At 42.5% G+C, this 17,174-nt stretch overlaps 2 protein-coding genes across 10 annotated transcripts in view; one reads left to right on the top strand and one right to left on the bottom strand.

The window, feature by feature from the left end:
• LOC108603064 (serine/threonine-protein kinase par-1) overlaps positions 1-13,086 on the top strand; it is a 38,475-nt gene extending 25,389 nt beyond the window's left edge. For 6 of the 9 annotated variants that reach the window (XM_017991506.2, XM_017991502.2, XM_017991507.2 and 3 more), the window contains 9 exons: positions 1,248-1,880; positions 2,392-2,761; positions 2,823-3,077; positions 3,155-3,271; positions 3,353-3,476; positions 3,553-3,695; positions 4,189-4,310; positions 7,697-11,462; positions 12,197-13,086. In XM_017991506.2, coding sequence (XP_017846995.1) covers positions 1,248-1,880; positions 2,392-2,761; positions 2,823-3,077; positions 3,155-3,271; positions 3,353-3,476; positions 3,553-3,695; positions 4,189-4,310; positions 7,697-11,462; positions 12,197-12,251 — 5,585 coding nt within the window. In that variant the 3' untranslated portion in view covers positions 12,252-13,086. Of the gene's footprint in view, positions 1-1,247; positions 1,881-2,391; positions 2,762-2,822; positions 3,078-3,154; positions 3,272-3,352; positions 3,477-3,552; positions 3,696-4,188; positions 4,475-6,603; positions 7,203-7,696; positions 11,463-12,196 lie in introns of those variants that run through there. The other 3 variants (XM_017991508.2, XM_017991509.2, XM_017991510.1) reach the window with 3 other exon arrangements.
• Positions 13,087-13,126: 40 nt separating this feature from the next.
• Positions 13,127-16,169, bottom strand: LOC108603065 (solute carrier family 23 member 2). Its single transcript, XM_017991511.1, has 5 exons — positions 16,053-16,169; positions 14,962-15,064; positions 14,379-14,901; positions 13,419-14,305; positions 13,127-13,363 (listed from the first exon to the last, which is right to left on the bottom strand). Exons 1-5 carry the CDS (start codon positions 16,083-16,085, stop codon positions 13,182-13,184), a joined length of 1,728 nt encoding a protein of 575 aa, XP_017847000.1. The 5' UTR covers positions 16,086-16,169; the 3' UTR covers positions 13,127-13,181.
• Between the last annotated feature and the right edge of the window lie 1,005 nt (positions 16,170-17,174).

The following is a 17,174-nucleotide window of genomic DNA, read 5'->3' as shown; positions in this document are numbered from 1 at the left end:
TGAGTGCCTGATAAGCGACTGCATGCTTGTCTCCTATCTACTTATACAAGATCTAGTTGGCTTATGGATAAATCAAGCTCAGCCTGCAGCGCTTAAGAGTTGACTACTTGCATACAAACACAAACACACACACACACACATATACTCTCTGTCTCGTTCTCTCTATAAAATATTTATCCAGCGCATTAGCAATTGGCACAAGTCAAACAGTTAAGCAAGCTAACATTAAGCATACGCCTCATAGTACGACAGTTTTAACACATTAACGTAAATTGAATTGAAAACTTTTGACATCGAAAAAGGGGAATTAATTAAAACTTACGCTTGAGTAATAAAAAAGAAAAGACTTTCTTCAACTCTTTTTTTCTATTGATTTCGTACATACCCACAAATTTATATGCATATACTTATATATATATTGATTAAACATCGTTCTAAGCTACGCCACTTTCTGGTGAGCTGTCAAACTGACATTAGAATAGTTTAACAACTTTCGCAATATATTTAATGTGGTCAATGAGCTGGAATCATTTGCTTGGAAAAATGTATTAAGAAAGTTTTAATTAAAGAATTTGGTGTATTTTTTACACAAGACAGGAGCAAAGACTGCATACGAATTCATTATCGTACTGGTAATTCCCTGGTAAACGATTGATTAAAATTGCAAATAATTAGAAATTGATTAGATTAAAGTTTTGAAAAATAATCAAATTTAAATATATTTTTGTTTTGTATTCACATTAATTGAGAAGCGGATATTTAGGTTTTTATTTTATATTGAAGGAACGGATCCGGATCTTTTTTTTATTTGTTCGATATCGATCGTAAATAGTTCATCTTTTCTTTATATACAAAAGTCAGCAATTTTCTATAGATTTCATATAGATCTATTTACATTCATCCCCAAACTGAATTCTGTGCTTGACTGCGACTGGTTTGTGACTTGTGCTTAGCTTAATACAATATATCCATTCCAATTTACAAATGTGCTAGTATGTGCCAGCAACGATTTTTCGATATTGTTATGGTCTTGTTTTTTCACTCTCTGGTAATATAAACATGAATGAACCCAATTGCAACTCGCTTGGTCGTGCCAATAAATATAAACAACAATGTAAACAGCGCATCACACACACACACATAAGACATATGCAAACTTTGTTTAGTCATTTCTCACGCGCACACACACACACACACACACATACACATGATCATCCATTTTCATTAAATCATCATCTTAATTTTAGTGATACGCAGACCAACAACGATATTTGGCAACGGTAATGGCAATGGCTTTGGCAGCGGTTTTGGGGGCGGCTGCAATTTTATATACAACAACAACAACAACAGCAGCAACAGCAATGTCAGCAGCAGCAACAGCAGCAGTAGCAACAACAACAACAACAATAGCAATAGCAATAGCTCAAACGCATTAATGGCTGCCGCTAAGCAAACCATTCAGCAGCGTCTCTTTGGCGGCGGTGGCATGCCACAGCGACCTGCCACCTGGCAGCCGCAGACGACCTACAGCAATGCCAGCATTTTTCAGCCCACGCATAGTCCGTTTAAGCAGCTGCAGCTGCAGTACCAACAGCGCTGTCAGGAGACCGGGCAACAGCCGCAGCAGCAGCAGCAGCAACAACGTCCCATTAGCAGCGCCTTGTTTACGCCGCCGCCCTCGCCGTTGTACGCCCATGCCCAAAGCCATGCCCCAGTTCAAGCCATCAGCAACAGTGGCTACAACAGCAACAACAACAACAACAGCCACACGATGCCTAATGTCAATTACAATGTCAGCTCGCGCTCGAGACCATTTCATAATCAAGCTCAAGACACACTCAATACATCATCTGCCTTGCCTGCGGCTATGTGGCTGAAATGTAAGTCTTGGCAGCGCCACCACAACACGCCTACTGTGACCGCCTATCGCCTCTCTCTCTATCTCTCTCTCTCTCTTTCTGTCTGTCTGCACTTGATGGCAGCTGTCGCTGTCGCTTTCTCCGTCACTTGTTACTTGTGTGTGGCTCACAAAGAAAAAACCAAAAATACCAAAAAGCTACTTAACTTTTGTTTGTTGCTCTTAGTTTGCCGTTGCGTTATTGCGTTTTACGTTATACGTTATACGTTGTTTGTTGTTGTCGATGTTGTTGTTGCTCGTTCGTTGTACAATTTGTATTTGTAGAGTTGCCCACCGCTGGTCATTGCCGCGCTCTAACCCACACTCACACACACACACACACACGCGCGCTCATGCTTAATCCTTTGACTGTATTTTATTCCCCACCACGCCTCAAGTTTTATATAATTTTTTTGCTTCACGCTTCATTGTTACCGCTGCAACGTAAAACTAATTGCAACATTTGAGATTTAATTGAACATATTTTGCTGCAGCTTCACCAGGTGGCGATGGCTCGCCGGTTAAGACCTCCACCGCCTCGATAACGCTCAAATCGGCCACGTTGCCGCGTCGCAAGCTCAATGCCAATGCCAAGTCGGATGTGCAGCTGGACATAAAGCCACGCATCGCGGAGCAGCCACAGCCGGCCATGCGCTTTAGCACGGAGATGCAACATCCTGTGGCAGATTTGCGCAGCGCACCGCCACGCGAAGGACCCATACCGTACAGTCCCATCAAGACGACGCTGCAGGCGCGCGCCACCAGCTTGGAGCCCAAAGAGCACATTATTACCATACAGCGACCACCCACACAGCCGCAGCCGCAACAGCCCTATGGACGCACCAACTCGAACACGACCACGCGGTAAGTTTGTGCTATGCAGAGCTTAAGCGGGGAGAACTTTCATTTCATGTTTCTTTCGCAGCTCTGGCTCGCTGTCACGTCAGTCCACCGTGGAGTCCGAGTCGGAGGCTACCACAACGAATGTATCGCAATCAACCATCACGGGCAACTCGCAGCCCATCAAGAAGAGCCCACGTGAATTTATCATACCCATTGCCATGGAGGGTGGCGGCTTCATCACGCCACGTGAGCGAAGCATTGAGCCATCCGAATCAACTCACACCACATCCTCCAGTCGCACAACCTTCAGTCGTTTGCGTCCCTCACGTCGCATTGGGTAAGCCTTACACATTTCTATATGCTACAGCCAGAGAGAGAGAATTTATCAACTTTTTGCATTGTTCCTTTGCACAGTTCACTGCTCAGCGAGACGGGCTTCGATGAGAGTTCGCCATTCCAAAAGATGCGCAACACTTCGATAACACGTGACGGCGTCGAGGACGAATCACTCTTCACACCGCACAGATTAAGGTATTTGCATACTTCAAGCTTTAACTTCGACTGGAAGCTGCAAGCTGCCAAACTCAATTTCTTGGTCTCTCCTTTTTGCAGAAGCTCGAGGCCAGTGAAGAAAATTAGTCAAGACAATGACTCGCAAAGTTCGGGCGAGGAGGATGATGACGATGGCTTCGAAATACTCACAGCGGAAAATCTATTTTCGACTTTGCTGCAACGCGTAAGTTGAACTATACACAGGCATATATACATACATACATACATATATATTATTAAATTTCTTATGCATTTGACAGGTGCGCGCGCTCACCAATCGCATGAACGTGAATAGCGACCTCACTGCAGCCTTTCCGAGTCATTCGAGCCGTCTGCTCACCGATATATCACGTCAGGCACAAGGACATCGACCTTTCTTTGGTCAGAACAGTCCATTTGGCAGGTGCGCCCCTAAACTCGACTTCGACACTTGACTTAACCCCTAATCTTAGTATCATACTAGTATCTCATATTAACACTGCTTCATAATCTTTACACGCTGCATTGATTGACTAAAACAAACGCTTACGATTACGATTACGATTACGATTAGATCTCAAGTCAGTTATAGCTATACTGAAACGATTGAGAAGAAGCAAGTGTAAGTAGGGCCAATGACAGCGCAGGCGTTGCTAAGCTCTCGGCAACTTCTTAGCCCTAATTACTCACCAACTTTTCAGTTGCAGACAACATTTGCTTTGTGGCTTACGCCTTACAAGACGCATACGCAATTGGCTGCTCAATTAGCCTGATTATAAATGCTGCCTGTAAGTTTGGCCTGCTGATTTAGAGTCATGTGTCGTGCTGCCTTTTGTAATGTGCCAGTCCGCTATCAAAGCTTTCTTATAGCATCTTGAACATGGCCTACATTAATATACGATCGATTTCCTTTGCAGTCGCCTGAACAGCGCCAGCAATAGCAGCGGCCTGGGTGCACCTTGGCGTCACAGCATGTCCAGGGAATTGGGCAACGACATGGATTCAATGTTTTCACGCACAGGCGCAACGTTGCCAAGAGGTGAATATCACAGATTAAAGAGTAAATATTTAGATCCATAGACAAGATGGCGGCAGCGAAACAACTGAACGATTTCGAAAAGAAAAATCAAAACACAAACAAGCAAAGCTAAATGAATAAGAACAAGCTAACATAAAGAACAAGAGATCGAGATCTATTCTAAAGTATGCTACGTAAATAATTTACAATTTTCAATATTTATATATATATATACTTATATACATGTTTGTATAATCATTTTTAGTAGTTGTTGTTGATGTGTGCTAAAAACAAAAACAAAAAAACATAAACAAAACTTAATGCAAAAAAAAAAAACTATAAAGTCAATATCTACTCAATTTTACTCTTAGTCTTAACAAGTTTGTGCAGCCTGATCATACATACATATATACTCCTTAAATAGAAAACAAAAAACAAGCAAAAGCAACTCAACAATCAATTAAGCAATTAATTAAGTGTCTACTGTAAGTTATTACATTTGTTTATGCCAATTTCTACTTACAAGAAACAACAACAATTCTACTATTTTTCTGTTATTATTATAATTATGATTTATTTATTTAATTGTGAGTGCTTAGAGCCTCTTCTGCTAACTACATGCATAAATGCATACATATATATCTATCTATGCTATTCAACTATATATCTTTCTGTCTGTCTTATCCTTGCCTTCTGTCCTAGATTACCCTTTTGTTATTAACATTTAATGCCGCTGCCAATTCAAAAACTCTTTACTCTTCTCTTTATTTATACATACATATATATACACATATATTTGTTAAATGCAATATATATATTATATATATATATATACATGTTTTAACACTAAAGAAAAATATCTATGAAATGTACCTACAGTTGTAATCAACGTAATGTTTGCACATCTTTATTATTTATTTAATATTTATTATTCTCTTCTTTTGCTTTATTTTATTAATTTAAAATTAATACAATCTTATGCAATTTTGTCCATAATAAATCATTTCAAATATATTTTTTTTATAAAAATCGTATTCAAAGTTTTGAATATACGCGGACAAAAAGCGCTCAGCAAAATAATAATAATAATAATACTATAATAAAGGAACGTAGAAGCAATTAAATTTGTTAAATGCAAATGTATGTTATCAAATTGTTAAGCAATACATAGTTTGTTGATAAATGTACTTAATATGAAACAAATAAAAATGCAATAAAATTACACGCGGCTATAGATGAACAAACTTAACACAATGAATATATAATATATTTTATTGAAAACTATTTACAGTATATTGATGATGACAACAAAGCGTAAACACAATTTGTTTATGTTGCAAAATTTTCAAATCTTTTTGGCAACAAAATGTTTGGCAACCAAAAGAATTCTTTGTAATTTATACCTACATATATACTATATACATAGTAATTCTTTAATTATTGTTGTACAGTTTTTTTGCAAATGGCCCCGCTAACTTCAATTTGTTTTTAATTTTTTTTTACATTTATTTAGTTTAAATAATTATAAAACAAAAGCGCCTAACCAAGCAAGTTGTCTGAGTTATTTTCAATTTCTCGTTCATGTTATATTTTAATTAATTTAATATGCAAAAACAAAACAAAAACAGAAAAATTTTGTGTTGTACAAAAAGTTAATTTTTATAACACCACTAAGCCCACACACCTACACAACCATACACACAAACGCAAGCACACACACACACACTCGCCACGCATTTAAAGCTTGTCAATGTAGTTAATTTTGTTCATGCTGTGTTTTAGCTGAAAATCCATCAAAGCAACAACAAACAATAACAACTAATAAATGAGAGACCAAGAGCAAGACCAAACCAAGCAAGAAAATGATGATGAGTTCTGGGCTTTTTTGTCAGCAACAAATTACAAATGTTTTAAATACAAATATAAAATACATTAATATTGTAACCAACTCAATAAGAATTAATTAATTGAAAAGTGCGTTTTGAATTTAACATAATAGCAATGCTAAGAGTGAACAAAATGTCCAAAACTTTGAATACGATGTCCCAAAAAAAAAAAAAAAGAAAAAATATAAAACAACGAAAAGTATGTGGTGCATTTAGCAAACTAAATATCTATTTTCTTTTCTGCACTGCGTTTTTCATGCTCACATTAATTAACATATGTATGTGTGTAGTTTGCCGCTTAATCAGGCATTTAATACATTTAATTGAATACAACTACAACAAGAACATGTTTGCCTAAAGATTGTGCATTTAATTTTTGTTCATTGGCCTTCTTTTATACCAATTCGTCGTGCTTATTTCGTTTACAGTTGGTTTAACTATAACAACTACCACGCCCACAAAGCATGTTATAACCATTAACAACAACAACAACATCAACAGCAAGAACAGCAACGCGAACAAGCCAACAGTTGCCAACGTCGCCAGTGCCACTGCAAGAACAGCAACAACAACAACAAGAACAGTAACAACAGCGCTAACACCCACACCCATTAAGACAGCCAAAGCCATCAGCACCACCACAGCCACATTTACAGCAACGCGAAATCAAGCGAAGCCTTAGATAGCTGTGCGGCTGCAAAATTACACATTTATGTTGCCCCGAAATTTTTTGAAAACGAAAAATTAATCTTTAACATAATTTGCTTTAAACAACCACTCAACACTCAAAGTTAGCTTATTGAAATTTAAATAAAACTTTTAAGTTAGGCAACACGAAAAAATCTGCTTAATTTTCAATTTTCGAAAATTGTGATCTAATACATTTGTTCATTTATTTATAAACAAGTCACAAAAACAACATAAACATAAGCAAGTCAGGAATGTTTCTCCAGCGCAAATGCTTAAAGCATTTTAACTAAGCAATATTTTATTAAACCTATATACTACATATAAACCTAACTATTTTTATATGCAACTGAAATAAAAACAAAAACAAAACCATTTTGAATTGTAAACAATTTGAAGTAAAGACAAATTAACTCAAGTTTGTGATTTCATTTTTTTGTTTTTTGTATGCTATGCTCGCTCGTGTTATCCCCAAACCAACTGCACGTTGTTTTTTTAGATTGAACTGATTTCGTTATCGTTGTGTTTAGACTGCTTACAAAAACAAATCAAATAATAACAAAAACAAGTTAACAACACAGCGCTATAGCTGGCTCGCTAGCATTGAGTACAGTACAGTACAGTGTTCTTTTGGTTGCAAGACATGCCTAATTGTTTACAGATGCAACGGATCGAGGCCTCATTGGAGTGCAGGTATATTTTCTAAAAAAAAAAAAAATAAACACTTCACACAGCAAGTAAGTAGCCTCTAGGCATTTAAGTTGCTGCCAATGCCCGTCCCCTATGGCCTGCTGCATATGCGTATTCATATATTCTCCTCTCTGCTATTCACAGGACATCATGCCAAGCCCAGTTCGGCGCCAGCGCAAGCAGAGCAGCCGGCTAGTGCAGCCAGTAGCACCGAGCCACTGGACTTGGCGGACTTGGACTTGTCGCGTTTGCGTCTCAGCAAAAAGGATCTCGAGACTCTGGGCAGCATCACGCCGGGGCTGCCCAAATGCTTCCAGGAACAGCTGCTGGCCAAGCTGCCGCCCACACAGGCGCGCAAGCTCTCACGCACGCTAAGTGTGCAGAGCAGTGCTGCCAACGGCGCTGCCAATGTGAAGCTGTACAAGCGCAGCCAGAGCAGCGGACGCAGCTATCTGCCAGAGCAGCCGGAAGAGGAAAGCAAGCTCAAAAGGCAAACGCTCACCGATGCTCCCAAGACCACAGCGGCCAGTACAGCCATCTACAGACGCAGCATGAGTCGCGCTCCCAGTCAAGTGCCCAGCACAGAAACTACGGCGGCGGTTGCTGCCAAGAGTCGCAGCAGCAGCGTCTGTCGCGACGACTATGGCAAGTCCTCGCTATGCAGCAGCAGCTACAACAGCGACATAAGCGAGAAGTATAAGTACTATTCGCCCTATTTGAGCAAGTCCACTTCCAAGGAGTCGCCGGAGAAGCGTTACAGCGCTGCCTTGGGGCGTCCACCCAGTGGTTGTCTGTCGCCGCCGCCTCAGCCGGCGCCACCAGCCAGCAGCAGCGACGGCAGCAGCTCCTTGCGTAGACGCTCCTCGCAACGCCGCATCTCGCGCTTCCTGCGTCCCGACTTCTTTGACGAGCCACCAGAGCGTGCTCGCGAACGTGAGACACAAAGTGTGCTGCGCGAAATACGCGAAAAGTCATGTGAACGGCAGGAACAGGCGGAGCAGCGACGACGCAAGCACAGCCTGCCAAATGCTCAGCCCAACGAGCTGGACACCAGCAAGCTGCAATCGCGCAACAAAAGCATGGAACAGTTCATGGACAGCTCACAGCCCGAGCAAGTGCCACAGCCACAGCCAAAGCAACGACGCAGCGCGTCACGTGCACCTGAGCTGGAGACGGAATTGGACAAACATGAGCTGGCCAACAAGATACTGCAAGAGCTGCAATTGTTGTCTGCCGCGCGCACGCAAAGCGAACAACAAAGCGCGGAGCTGGCAGTGAGCGAAGCCAACGAGGAGACCAACACCATAAAAAAGCTAAGGAAAGTCAAGCCCAAGGAGCAAAGCAGCGAGTCAAACACTGCCAGCAACACGCTCGTGCGCAAAGTCAAAAAGCTAAGCAAGAAGCCAGCAGAGGAAGCTGCTGCCGAGCCGCAAACCCCCCCGGACCTGCCGGCAGCCAAGCAAACCAAATTGAAGCGACCTAAATCCTATCCCATGAAGGACAATGCACTCAGCCTCAAATCAAGTGCAGAGCTGCCAGAGCAAAGCAACAGCGTTGCGTCGATAGCGCTGCCCAGCAAATTGCCTACAAAGTTGCCCAGTGCCCACAGTTCGGAGGATGCCGCGCCACGTGAGAGTCGCCTAATGCGGCCCAAGAGCTATCCAGCCAGCAAACTAACCATGCCCAAGGAGCAACGCAAGGTAACACGCAGCGGTGTGGCCATAGCCAGCATAGTAGAGAGCAACTGCAACACAACCGAGCAAGCCCAGTCCGATCTGGCTGAGTCGCGTCCAGCAAGCTTAAAGCGCATTGTCAAAGTGTCCAAGAAATCGAAGCTGGTGCCGCCGATGCCCGTGCCCGTGACGCCCACCAGCACGCCGCCCACAACCACAGCTACCACCACGACGACTACAACGCCAGCGGATAGCTCCAAGGAGTCGAGTCCGGTTATCAAAGTGAAAGAGAAATCGCCAGATAAGAAGCCCAGCAAGGGACTGCTATATGCGCTTGGACAAAAGTTCGAAAAGCTGCGCGACTCAGCCATGAGCAAGGACAAGGATAAGAAGTCGAGTGCTGCGCTGGTCTGCACTCAGAAGCAAAGTTCGCCGGAGCAGGAGCGAAAAAGGCTCGCGCTCACATCTGATGCGGACAAATTGTCGGAGACGACAACAAGCAGTGAGGAAAAACGCGTGGACAAGCGATCTAGATTTGATAGCATGTTGCGCTCGTTGCGTGAGCGCTCCGTGCCGCGCAGTCAGCCTCCGACTAGTAAGAGTCCTAAAAGGTCGGCCAGCGTGGAGCAGCTGCACGATGTCGAGAGCGGTAAGCAGAGCGGAAGCGGCGCTGTTAACAAAATGTTGGGCGGCCTGTGGCGACGATTCGATCGCGAGAGCAGCGAACAGCGCCGCATGCGCAGCACGCGCTCCACCAGCAATATAGAGCGTCAGCTGCGGGATGAGGATGCGTCGCCCACATCGCCTATTTATCAAAATGTATGCAAGACCAAGGCGGAGGTCAACTGCAATTGCGAGAGCAATTGCCCAGACTGCAACAGCCAGAGCACAACAAAGGTAACAGTTGCAGCTGCCGCAGCAACACCAACAGTTGCCAAAAGCAGTAGCAACAGCAACAGCAACAAGGAGAAGCGCAAGGGACTTATGCTGGACCTATGCAGCAATGTGTCGACTGCTGCTGCTGCTGCTGGTGGCAGCAGTTACCGTGGCGCCAAGACCAATCCAGCGCTGCTCAATGGCAACGGCTTGTACTCCAATTTGCCGCCATATCCGGGCGCCATCAAGAGCGCCTCTTCGAACAACAGCTCCAGCCAGCAGTCCATGGAGAATGCCACCAACAACAACTCCATAAACACCAACAACAACTGCAGCTCGCAGACCTCTGGCTACCGCACCTCGTCCGCGCATGAAATCAATCGCAACAATCTGCTGACGCCCTCGTTTGAGAACATTGCCAACTATTCGTCGGATTCGAGAAGTTATCAGGACGACTGCGCCTCTACTTCCACATTTCTGTCGCCCACTGAGGAGCCGGAGCTGTATTTTGACAACTGGTCCATTTGCTCCGAGGACAACTACATGTTGCATGCCACGCCCTCGCCTACAGTGTCGCGTCTGTCGCGCGCTTCACAACTCTCCTCGCCCACACGCTGCTCGGAGAGCTCCGATCCCAATGAAAGCGTCATCGATCGTATCAAACGGCGCAGTTTCTACAGTCGCTTCAACGAGCAGAAACCGCGTCGCACCAGCAGCATTGTGGGTCCCTCGGCAGTGCGTGATTACTACCGCGAGCAGCAGGCGGCACTGAAGGCGCGCTCTAGCCACAAGCTGCATGTACCAGAGACAGAGACACGCGCCCACTCACCGGACATTACGCAGCAATTTTTCCGACCTCTCAAACTCAGTCCCGTGGGCACAGAGCTCAAACCGCCCGTCTACCGTTCACCGCTGGATTACAGCGCCTCAGGATCGGCCTCGACCAGCAGCACTAAGCCGCGCAAAAGCCTCAACGATATACGCAACACATCACCATCGTTCCATAGCAAACGCTACGAGCCACACGACTACAGCGCCATCTCTGTGCCCATGCGCTACAAGAGCAGTTCCAGTTCCAGCCCCAGCGCCAATGGTGCTGCCAATGGCTACTACAACACCTACAACCCCAAGCGACGCTCCTCCTACACGCTCAACGGCACGCTGCCCTCAAGCAGCGCTACCAGCAGCGCTGTGAGCAATCATCTGGACGGCTATGCCACGTTGGGACGTCGCTCCATACGGCCGTACGATCACCGCACCATGTCACTGATGGAAACACCCAGCAGCACAACAGCCGGCACCAGCTACCATCGACGCGAGGCACGCACGCCAGTGCGTGATTATACTTCCAGCATTTCACGGTATGGAGAAAGCGTCCTATTTGCTTTAATTTTTATACACCTTGATATTTTTGTAAAAAAGGGGAAAGTGTATTATGAAGTTGTGCAAATGTTTGTAACAGGGAGAAGGAGGCGTGGCGGACCCCATAAATTATTCTTGATCAGTAAAACAAACAGAGTCGATATAGCCATGTCAGTCTGGCCAAATTTGGTATATAGGTGGTCCTAAGCCCAGAACATATCGCTGTATGTGTTTGTGAGTGAGTGCGTGTGTGTGTGCTAGTCAAAGTGTATATAAAAGTTGGTTGCGCCCAACTTTAATGCGTCCACTTATTTATTTTAAGAAATACTTAAATTCATTTTTATATTCTGTACAACGTCTATTGGTTGTTTTTTGAATTGTTATAATCTTTCATCTTATTTCTTTCCTCACTCCAATTGGGGTGGCACACATTATTTACATACGCTCCTAGGATATTCACATATGCTCCTAGCATTTGCTTTGAAAAACATTTAGACTAAAATCTGTAGAGATTTCTGTGCCATTATATGCAGGCGGAGCTCTCTTCTGATCTGAAAGACAAAACAGGCTTGTTGTTTTATGCTCCATGTAGAGAGTCTGGTATTGCCGAATTTCTGAATTCCACCTTACTTTGATTCTATTTTTATTTGAATTACTGGGATTAAGTTAAGCATTGATAATTCAATGAATTTAATATATGCCATATTAACTTGATTTTTGTTTTCTTTTTCAGCTCTGGGTCGCGTTATCGCACCTCTTCGGCCACACGCAGTCCAACCAACATTTGATGTACCACACCGCAGAATGGTTTCTGCATCTTCTGCTATTACACCAAACGTAAAAAGGCGGCGGCAACAACAACACAGGTAACAGCAACAGCAGCAGTTACGCCACCCAATACGACTGCCTCCTCTTCGACGTCAGCTGCATCCTCGCGCGCCAGCAGTGGCGCTGGCGGCATACGCAAGTTGCTGCAAGCAGCGCAGACGTCGCAGCACAATCAGCATAGGTTCTAGACAAACCCAAAGAGTTCGGTTTAGTGTTAAATACTTTTTGATATTTTTTTATATAGCCAAAAGTTGTAAGGCGCAGACTATACGTAGTCTGGCCATAGCATATATACACATATACTTAGATACTAGTTGGGAGTTTCAGTAAAAATCAAACGTAGCACAATAATGGAGCTGCCGAGCTGCCGTTATTTTTCGAATGTTTGTGCCTTTGGTTCCTTTGGTGGTTTTTAGATTTAGTGCTAGTCGTAATATACATGCATACATGACTATTAATTTGTAAGCCAAAGAAAAAACGCGTTCAAATTTTGGTCACATAGTTGTAACTACACATTTGTTTTCACAAAAGAAAATCATAATTTAGCTATATTTTTGCTTTTGATTTTGCAACAGAACTGAATTATTGTTTGTGAATATATAGCTAACGGCAAGTTTCTCTCGTTTGCTAGAACTATTGATGTTATTGCAAAATAATAGAAAATATGTGTAAGCGAAATGTGAGCGAAATGTTAAACAAACCAAACACACAATAAGCGAATTTAAATGTAGTGTTGAATAGCGAGTTAAAAAGTCAAAACAGGTTTTTAAAAATCAATAATAAAATTATAAAAAAACAAAAATACAACAATCGTATTTAAAAATAACAAAGAGTATGTGATTTTATTGCTATAAACATATGGTACATATTTACAGCTCTGAGCTTGGCTTTTAGCTTTGCTTTTGCAACTTGTAGGTTGGCATAAATGGTATGTAGTAAGTCCATTTCCAGCGTCTGATGGCTTTCATGCCATATGGAAAATCGTAGTCCGTGGCCGTGCCATCATTAATATTATCGTCGCCCAACGGCATCTCATTGGCCCACTCCGTCAAGCCGCGCTCAGCAGGCGTGCCTACAAAGGAAAATCGCACTCTATAGTTACAGCCTCCTTAAGCAGTGCTACTCACCTGGTATAATGTTATCCAACAGGCAACCCAGTAGCCCACCCACCAGTATGGTTGTTCCCAGGAGCACCGACAACGTGGAGTCTACAGTCTCATTGCCCGTATTAATCGCGCCCGGATGTTGTTGCATCCACGGACATAGCACCATTGGAAAGAATATGGACAGACCGAGTATATAAAGGTTCCTGGCCGAGCGCAAGTCCACATACTGCAGCGTAGACAAGCCAAAGGCTATAATCATGCCAAACATAACGCAAAATATGCCGCCCACCACCGAGTCGGGGATTAAAATAAAAATGGCACCAAATTTCCCTATAACGCCCTGCAGCACCATGATAAAAGCTGCCCACTGTATAACGCGACGGGAACCAATCTTGGTAACACCAATGGCACCCACGTTCTCTCCAAAGGTGTTCGTTCCATTTCCAGCGCCCCAAAGTCCAGCCAGAACCGTGCCCAGACCTTCTGTGCCAATTCCACGATTGATGGCATGCAAGGGCGGGGCTTGAGCTCCTGACATTTGCGAGACTGTAGGATAATAGCTCAAGGACTCCACTGTGCACGCGAGCACGCCAGCCAGCATGCCCAGCACGCCGGACAATGTAACCGAGGGCCACCCAAATTGGCCGGGATACGGCACATAGAACCATTTGGCGCTAGTTAGCACATTCAGACGCACATCAGTGCGTGAAGGATGCGACGGGGGAAACACATCCGTTGCAGTCAGTATGCCACACAAGCCCCACATAATCATAATCGTAAGCAGCACGGGGAACAAACGAAACAACTGAAATTTCCGTATTTCCAGGCCGTGCCCCTTGCGATAGGCTGGCATAGGAACCGACACATCGCACATGATCTGCGAGAATAAAGTCAACATGCCAGTGGTACTGCAAGCAAACAAACAAGCTTAGGCTTAAGTAATCTGTATTCAACTGTTAAGATAGACACAAGTGAGCTTACCCCACAGCAATACCCCAGTGCTTGGAGGCCGTTTCGGCGGCATGCTCGAATAGAGTTAGACCCACCAATGAGACAGTGGGCACAATTGTTAGCGGCGTCACATATTTCAGGATCTTCCCCACAAGACCTGTGTAGCCTAGAACAACCTGAACCATTGCAGACACTGCAATGGCACCCGACAACTCACGCATCCGCGTCTGCCACAGCTCCTCACGCGCCTGCGTATCCATAGCGTCTAGCACAGATTGCGCAGGACACTTCCACTGCGGCAAGGCGAGAATAGCTAAGGTAGGCACCAGAAATGATATGGTTCCACCTTGCACTATTGGCAAACGCACGCCCCAAGTGGCTTGAAAGTAAGTTACAATGCCAGTGATGAATATCATTGTAGATATTATAATGCCACGGTTGGGGTCCTCATCGGACATGCAAAGCGCTGGCGTCAATATAAATGGTATGGACACAATGGCGCCAATCATAGTCAAGTAATGTTGAAAGGCCAAAAAGATGCTTAGATACCACACTGTAAATGAAAATGTATTTAAAAATCTATTTTATGCAAATTCAAGTCTTTAAAGGGTACCAGGATTCTCATTAATCGCATAGAGTAGCTGTGGCTTGGCTCTTTCAGCTTTAAGCGTGCCAACGCCCACGCTGTCGCCTTCCGTCATCTTTGCTGCATCTGACTGAAACAAAAGATCATAAAAAATAACATGTGGCTCATTTGTAAATTTAATAAAGAAATAAGATAAAATAATTTATGCAGCTATAAAACAGTACGTTGACTGGATTATAAATTCAAATGCATATTTGCTTATGTTAATTTAGACTTGTTGAAAGACCTATAATCGCATGCCACCATCTAAATAGCAATGGGCGTGGAAATTATTTTTATAAATAACATAATAATTAAGTACCTAATGCAAACGTGTGTGTAGTTAGATTCTTGAGAAAAGTCAAACAGGTTTCATTTATTCTGTTTCGGCATTTTCAAATCAAAAACTTGCTATTTATGTTTGAATTTGTAGTTTCCGATATTTGCAAAAAAAAAAAAAAGAAAATATATTCATCAAGCTGCAGTATTGAATTAATTTACATCATTTAATTGACGAATGATTAGCTCGTTCGATACGGTTTTTTTAGGTTATTTGCGAAACCCCTGACTTTATCCATGTTTGTCTAACGGATCGCCCAGCACTCGTGTCGGAATTCTGATTAATTGAGCGTGAGTTTCATACCAGCCGCATGTATTGATTGATGCAACAACGTTCTCAGCTTGTTAGCTTGCATTTTCAATTAAGTAATAAATTAGCAATCGAAATATGATAGAACAAGTTGAGTTAATAAATCAGCAGCATACATTTTTTGTTGGTAAATGTGACAAATTGAAATTGCTTGTTAGTAATTAATCGAAAAACGTTTACAAAACGCCGCCAAGCTTAAATGACTTTTTAATTGCTTCGCTGTAATCTTTGCTCGAATTTTAAAAATGTGTCAAAAATCACAATTGCAATTAAAGCAATAAGTAACTTGCTTTAAGACGCCACAAATTGAGTGAAAATTTATCACTTACATAAACTTTATGCACACAATTCGAATTTTATATTAATTCATTCTTATACATTCACTTTCAAGGCCAAGCACACACAAATTTTAATCCGAATTATCACTTACAGGCGCAGACACAGACACCTTGCTTAGCTCCATGATGAAATGGATTTAATATATGCTGATAAATAAATCCAATATATTTTTACCCGCACTGCTGCAATTGTTGTGATCTGTTCTACTCGACCGTTGAGCAGAGACTGCAAAAAGAGCCCCAGACATGAAGCAATGGGGAAACGATTTACTTGAAAGCCTGTCGAATTTAGCTCAATAAAAATATACAGTTAGAAACTGAGAGCAGAGATGCCGCGAGCGAACAGCCGGAAAGCAAAGTAATGTAATAGAAAGAGAGCTCCCAGCTGAGTAATTTACATTCGCAATAAACAAGCAGTTTATATATTGAGAATTAAACAATTAAAGAAGGAACCACAGAAGTGAATATTTTTGATTTTAGGCGTTTAACAGTTTCTCATACTCTTTCAAGTTCAACATTCTCAGTAGAGGCATAACCGAAACTCAGTTACTCTACTAAATTTGTCAAACAAAAATAACTGAACTACCTAAGATTTAAACAAGTTTATTTATTATAAATATAAACTTTAAATATTTTAACGTTTTCGTAACACAGTTTTTGAGTAGAGAATTTCTTTAAATGTGTCTTTACCCATAGGTACTTTTAGCCATTTAAAGTGCCAAAAAAAGGTTGCCATATAGATATCGTAGTGTTGAGCTAGATAAACATATCTTAAAATTTAATAGTCACCTCACTCATAAATTGCTGATACGTACATATGTTATATACGGCCTGAACACTGCAAACAATAATAGACATTTTAGCATCGAATAATGTCTAATAGAAATCCAACACATAATTTTATATCATTTAAAAGCTATAGCCAGAAAGTAAGAAATTTAATATATGCGCCAACAACTAACTTCACTGCTCCTGCAATCTAAGTAAGTTAGTTTTCCGGTCACTCAATCTGCCGCCTCTGCATGAAGTCTGACACTTAGGTACCGTACGAGCTTAATTAGGAATGGGCTTAGGCTAAAGCTTAAATCTTGAATGGACAGCACGCTCCGCGTTTTCCAAGTTCGTGAACAAACTCAGTTAAAAGTACCCATATTGGGCTTTAAATTATTAGCTATCCAGAGAATCTGAGCATACTTTTGGGCTACTCTAAAATA

The sequence above is a fragment of the Drosophila busckii genome, chromosome 3R (genome assembly GCF_011750605.1).
Source record: "Drosophila busckii strain San Diego stock center, stock number 13000-0081.31 chromosome 3R, ASM1175060v1, whole genome shotgun sequence".
Classification (NCBI taxonomy): Eukaryota; Metazoa; Arthropoda; class Insecta; order Diptera; family Drosophilidae; genus Drosophila; species Drosophila busckii.
The sequence above is the reverse complement of the archived record's forward strand: the minus strand, read 5'-3'. Positions and strand labels throughout refer to the sequence as shown.

Excerpts from the sequence above, each read along its gene's own strand:
- LOC108603065 (XM_017991511.1), bottom strand. The coding sequence starts at position 16,085 with ATGGAGCTAAGCAAGGTGTCTGTGTCTGCGCCT. Across the intron at positions 14,902-14,961 it reads TGCGATTAATGAGAATCCTG|TGTGGTATCTAAGCATCTTT; the intron begins GTACCCTTTAAA and ends TTTCATTTACAG. Across the intron at positions 14,306-14,378 it reads CACTGGGGTATTGCTGTGGG|TACCACTGGCATGTTGACTT; the intron begins GTAAGCTCACTT and ends GTTTGCTTGCAG.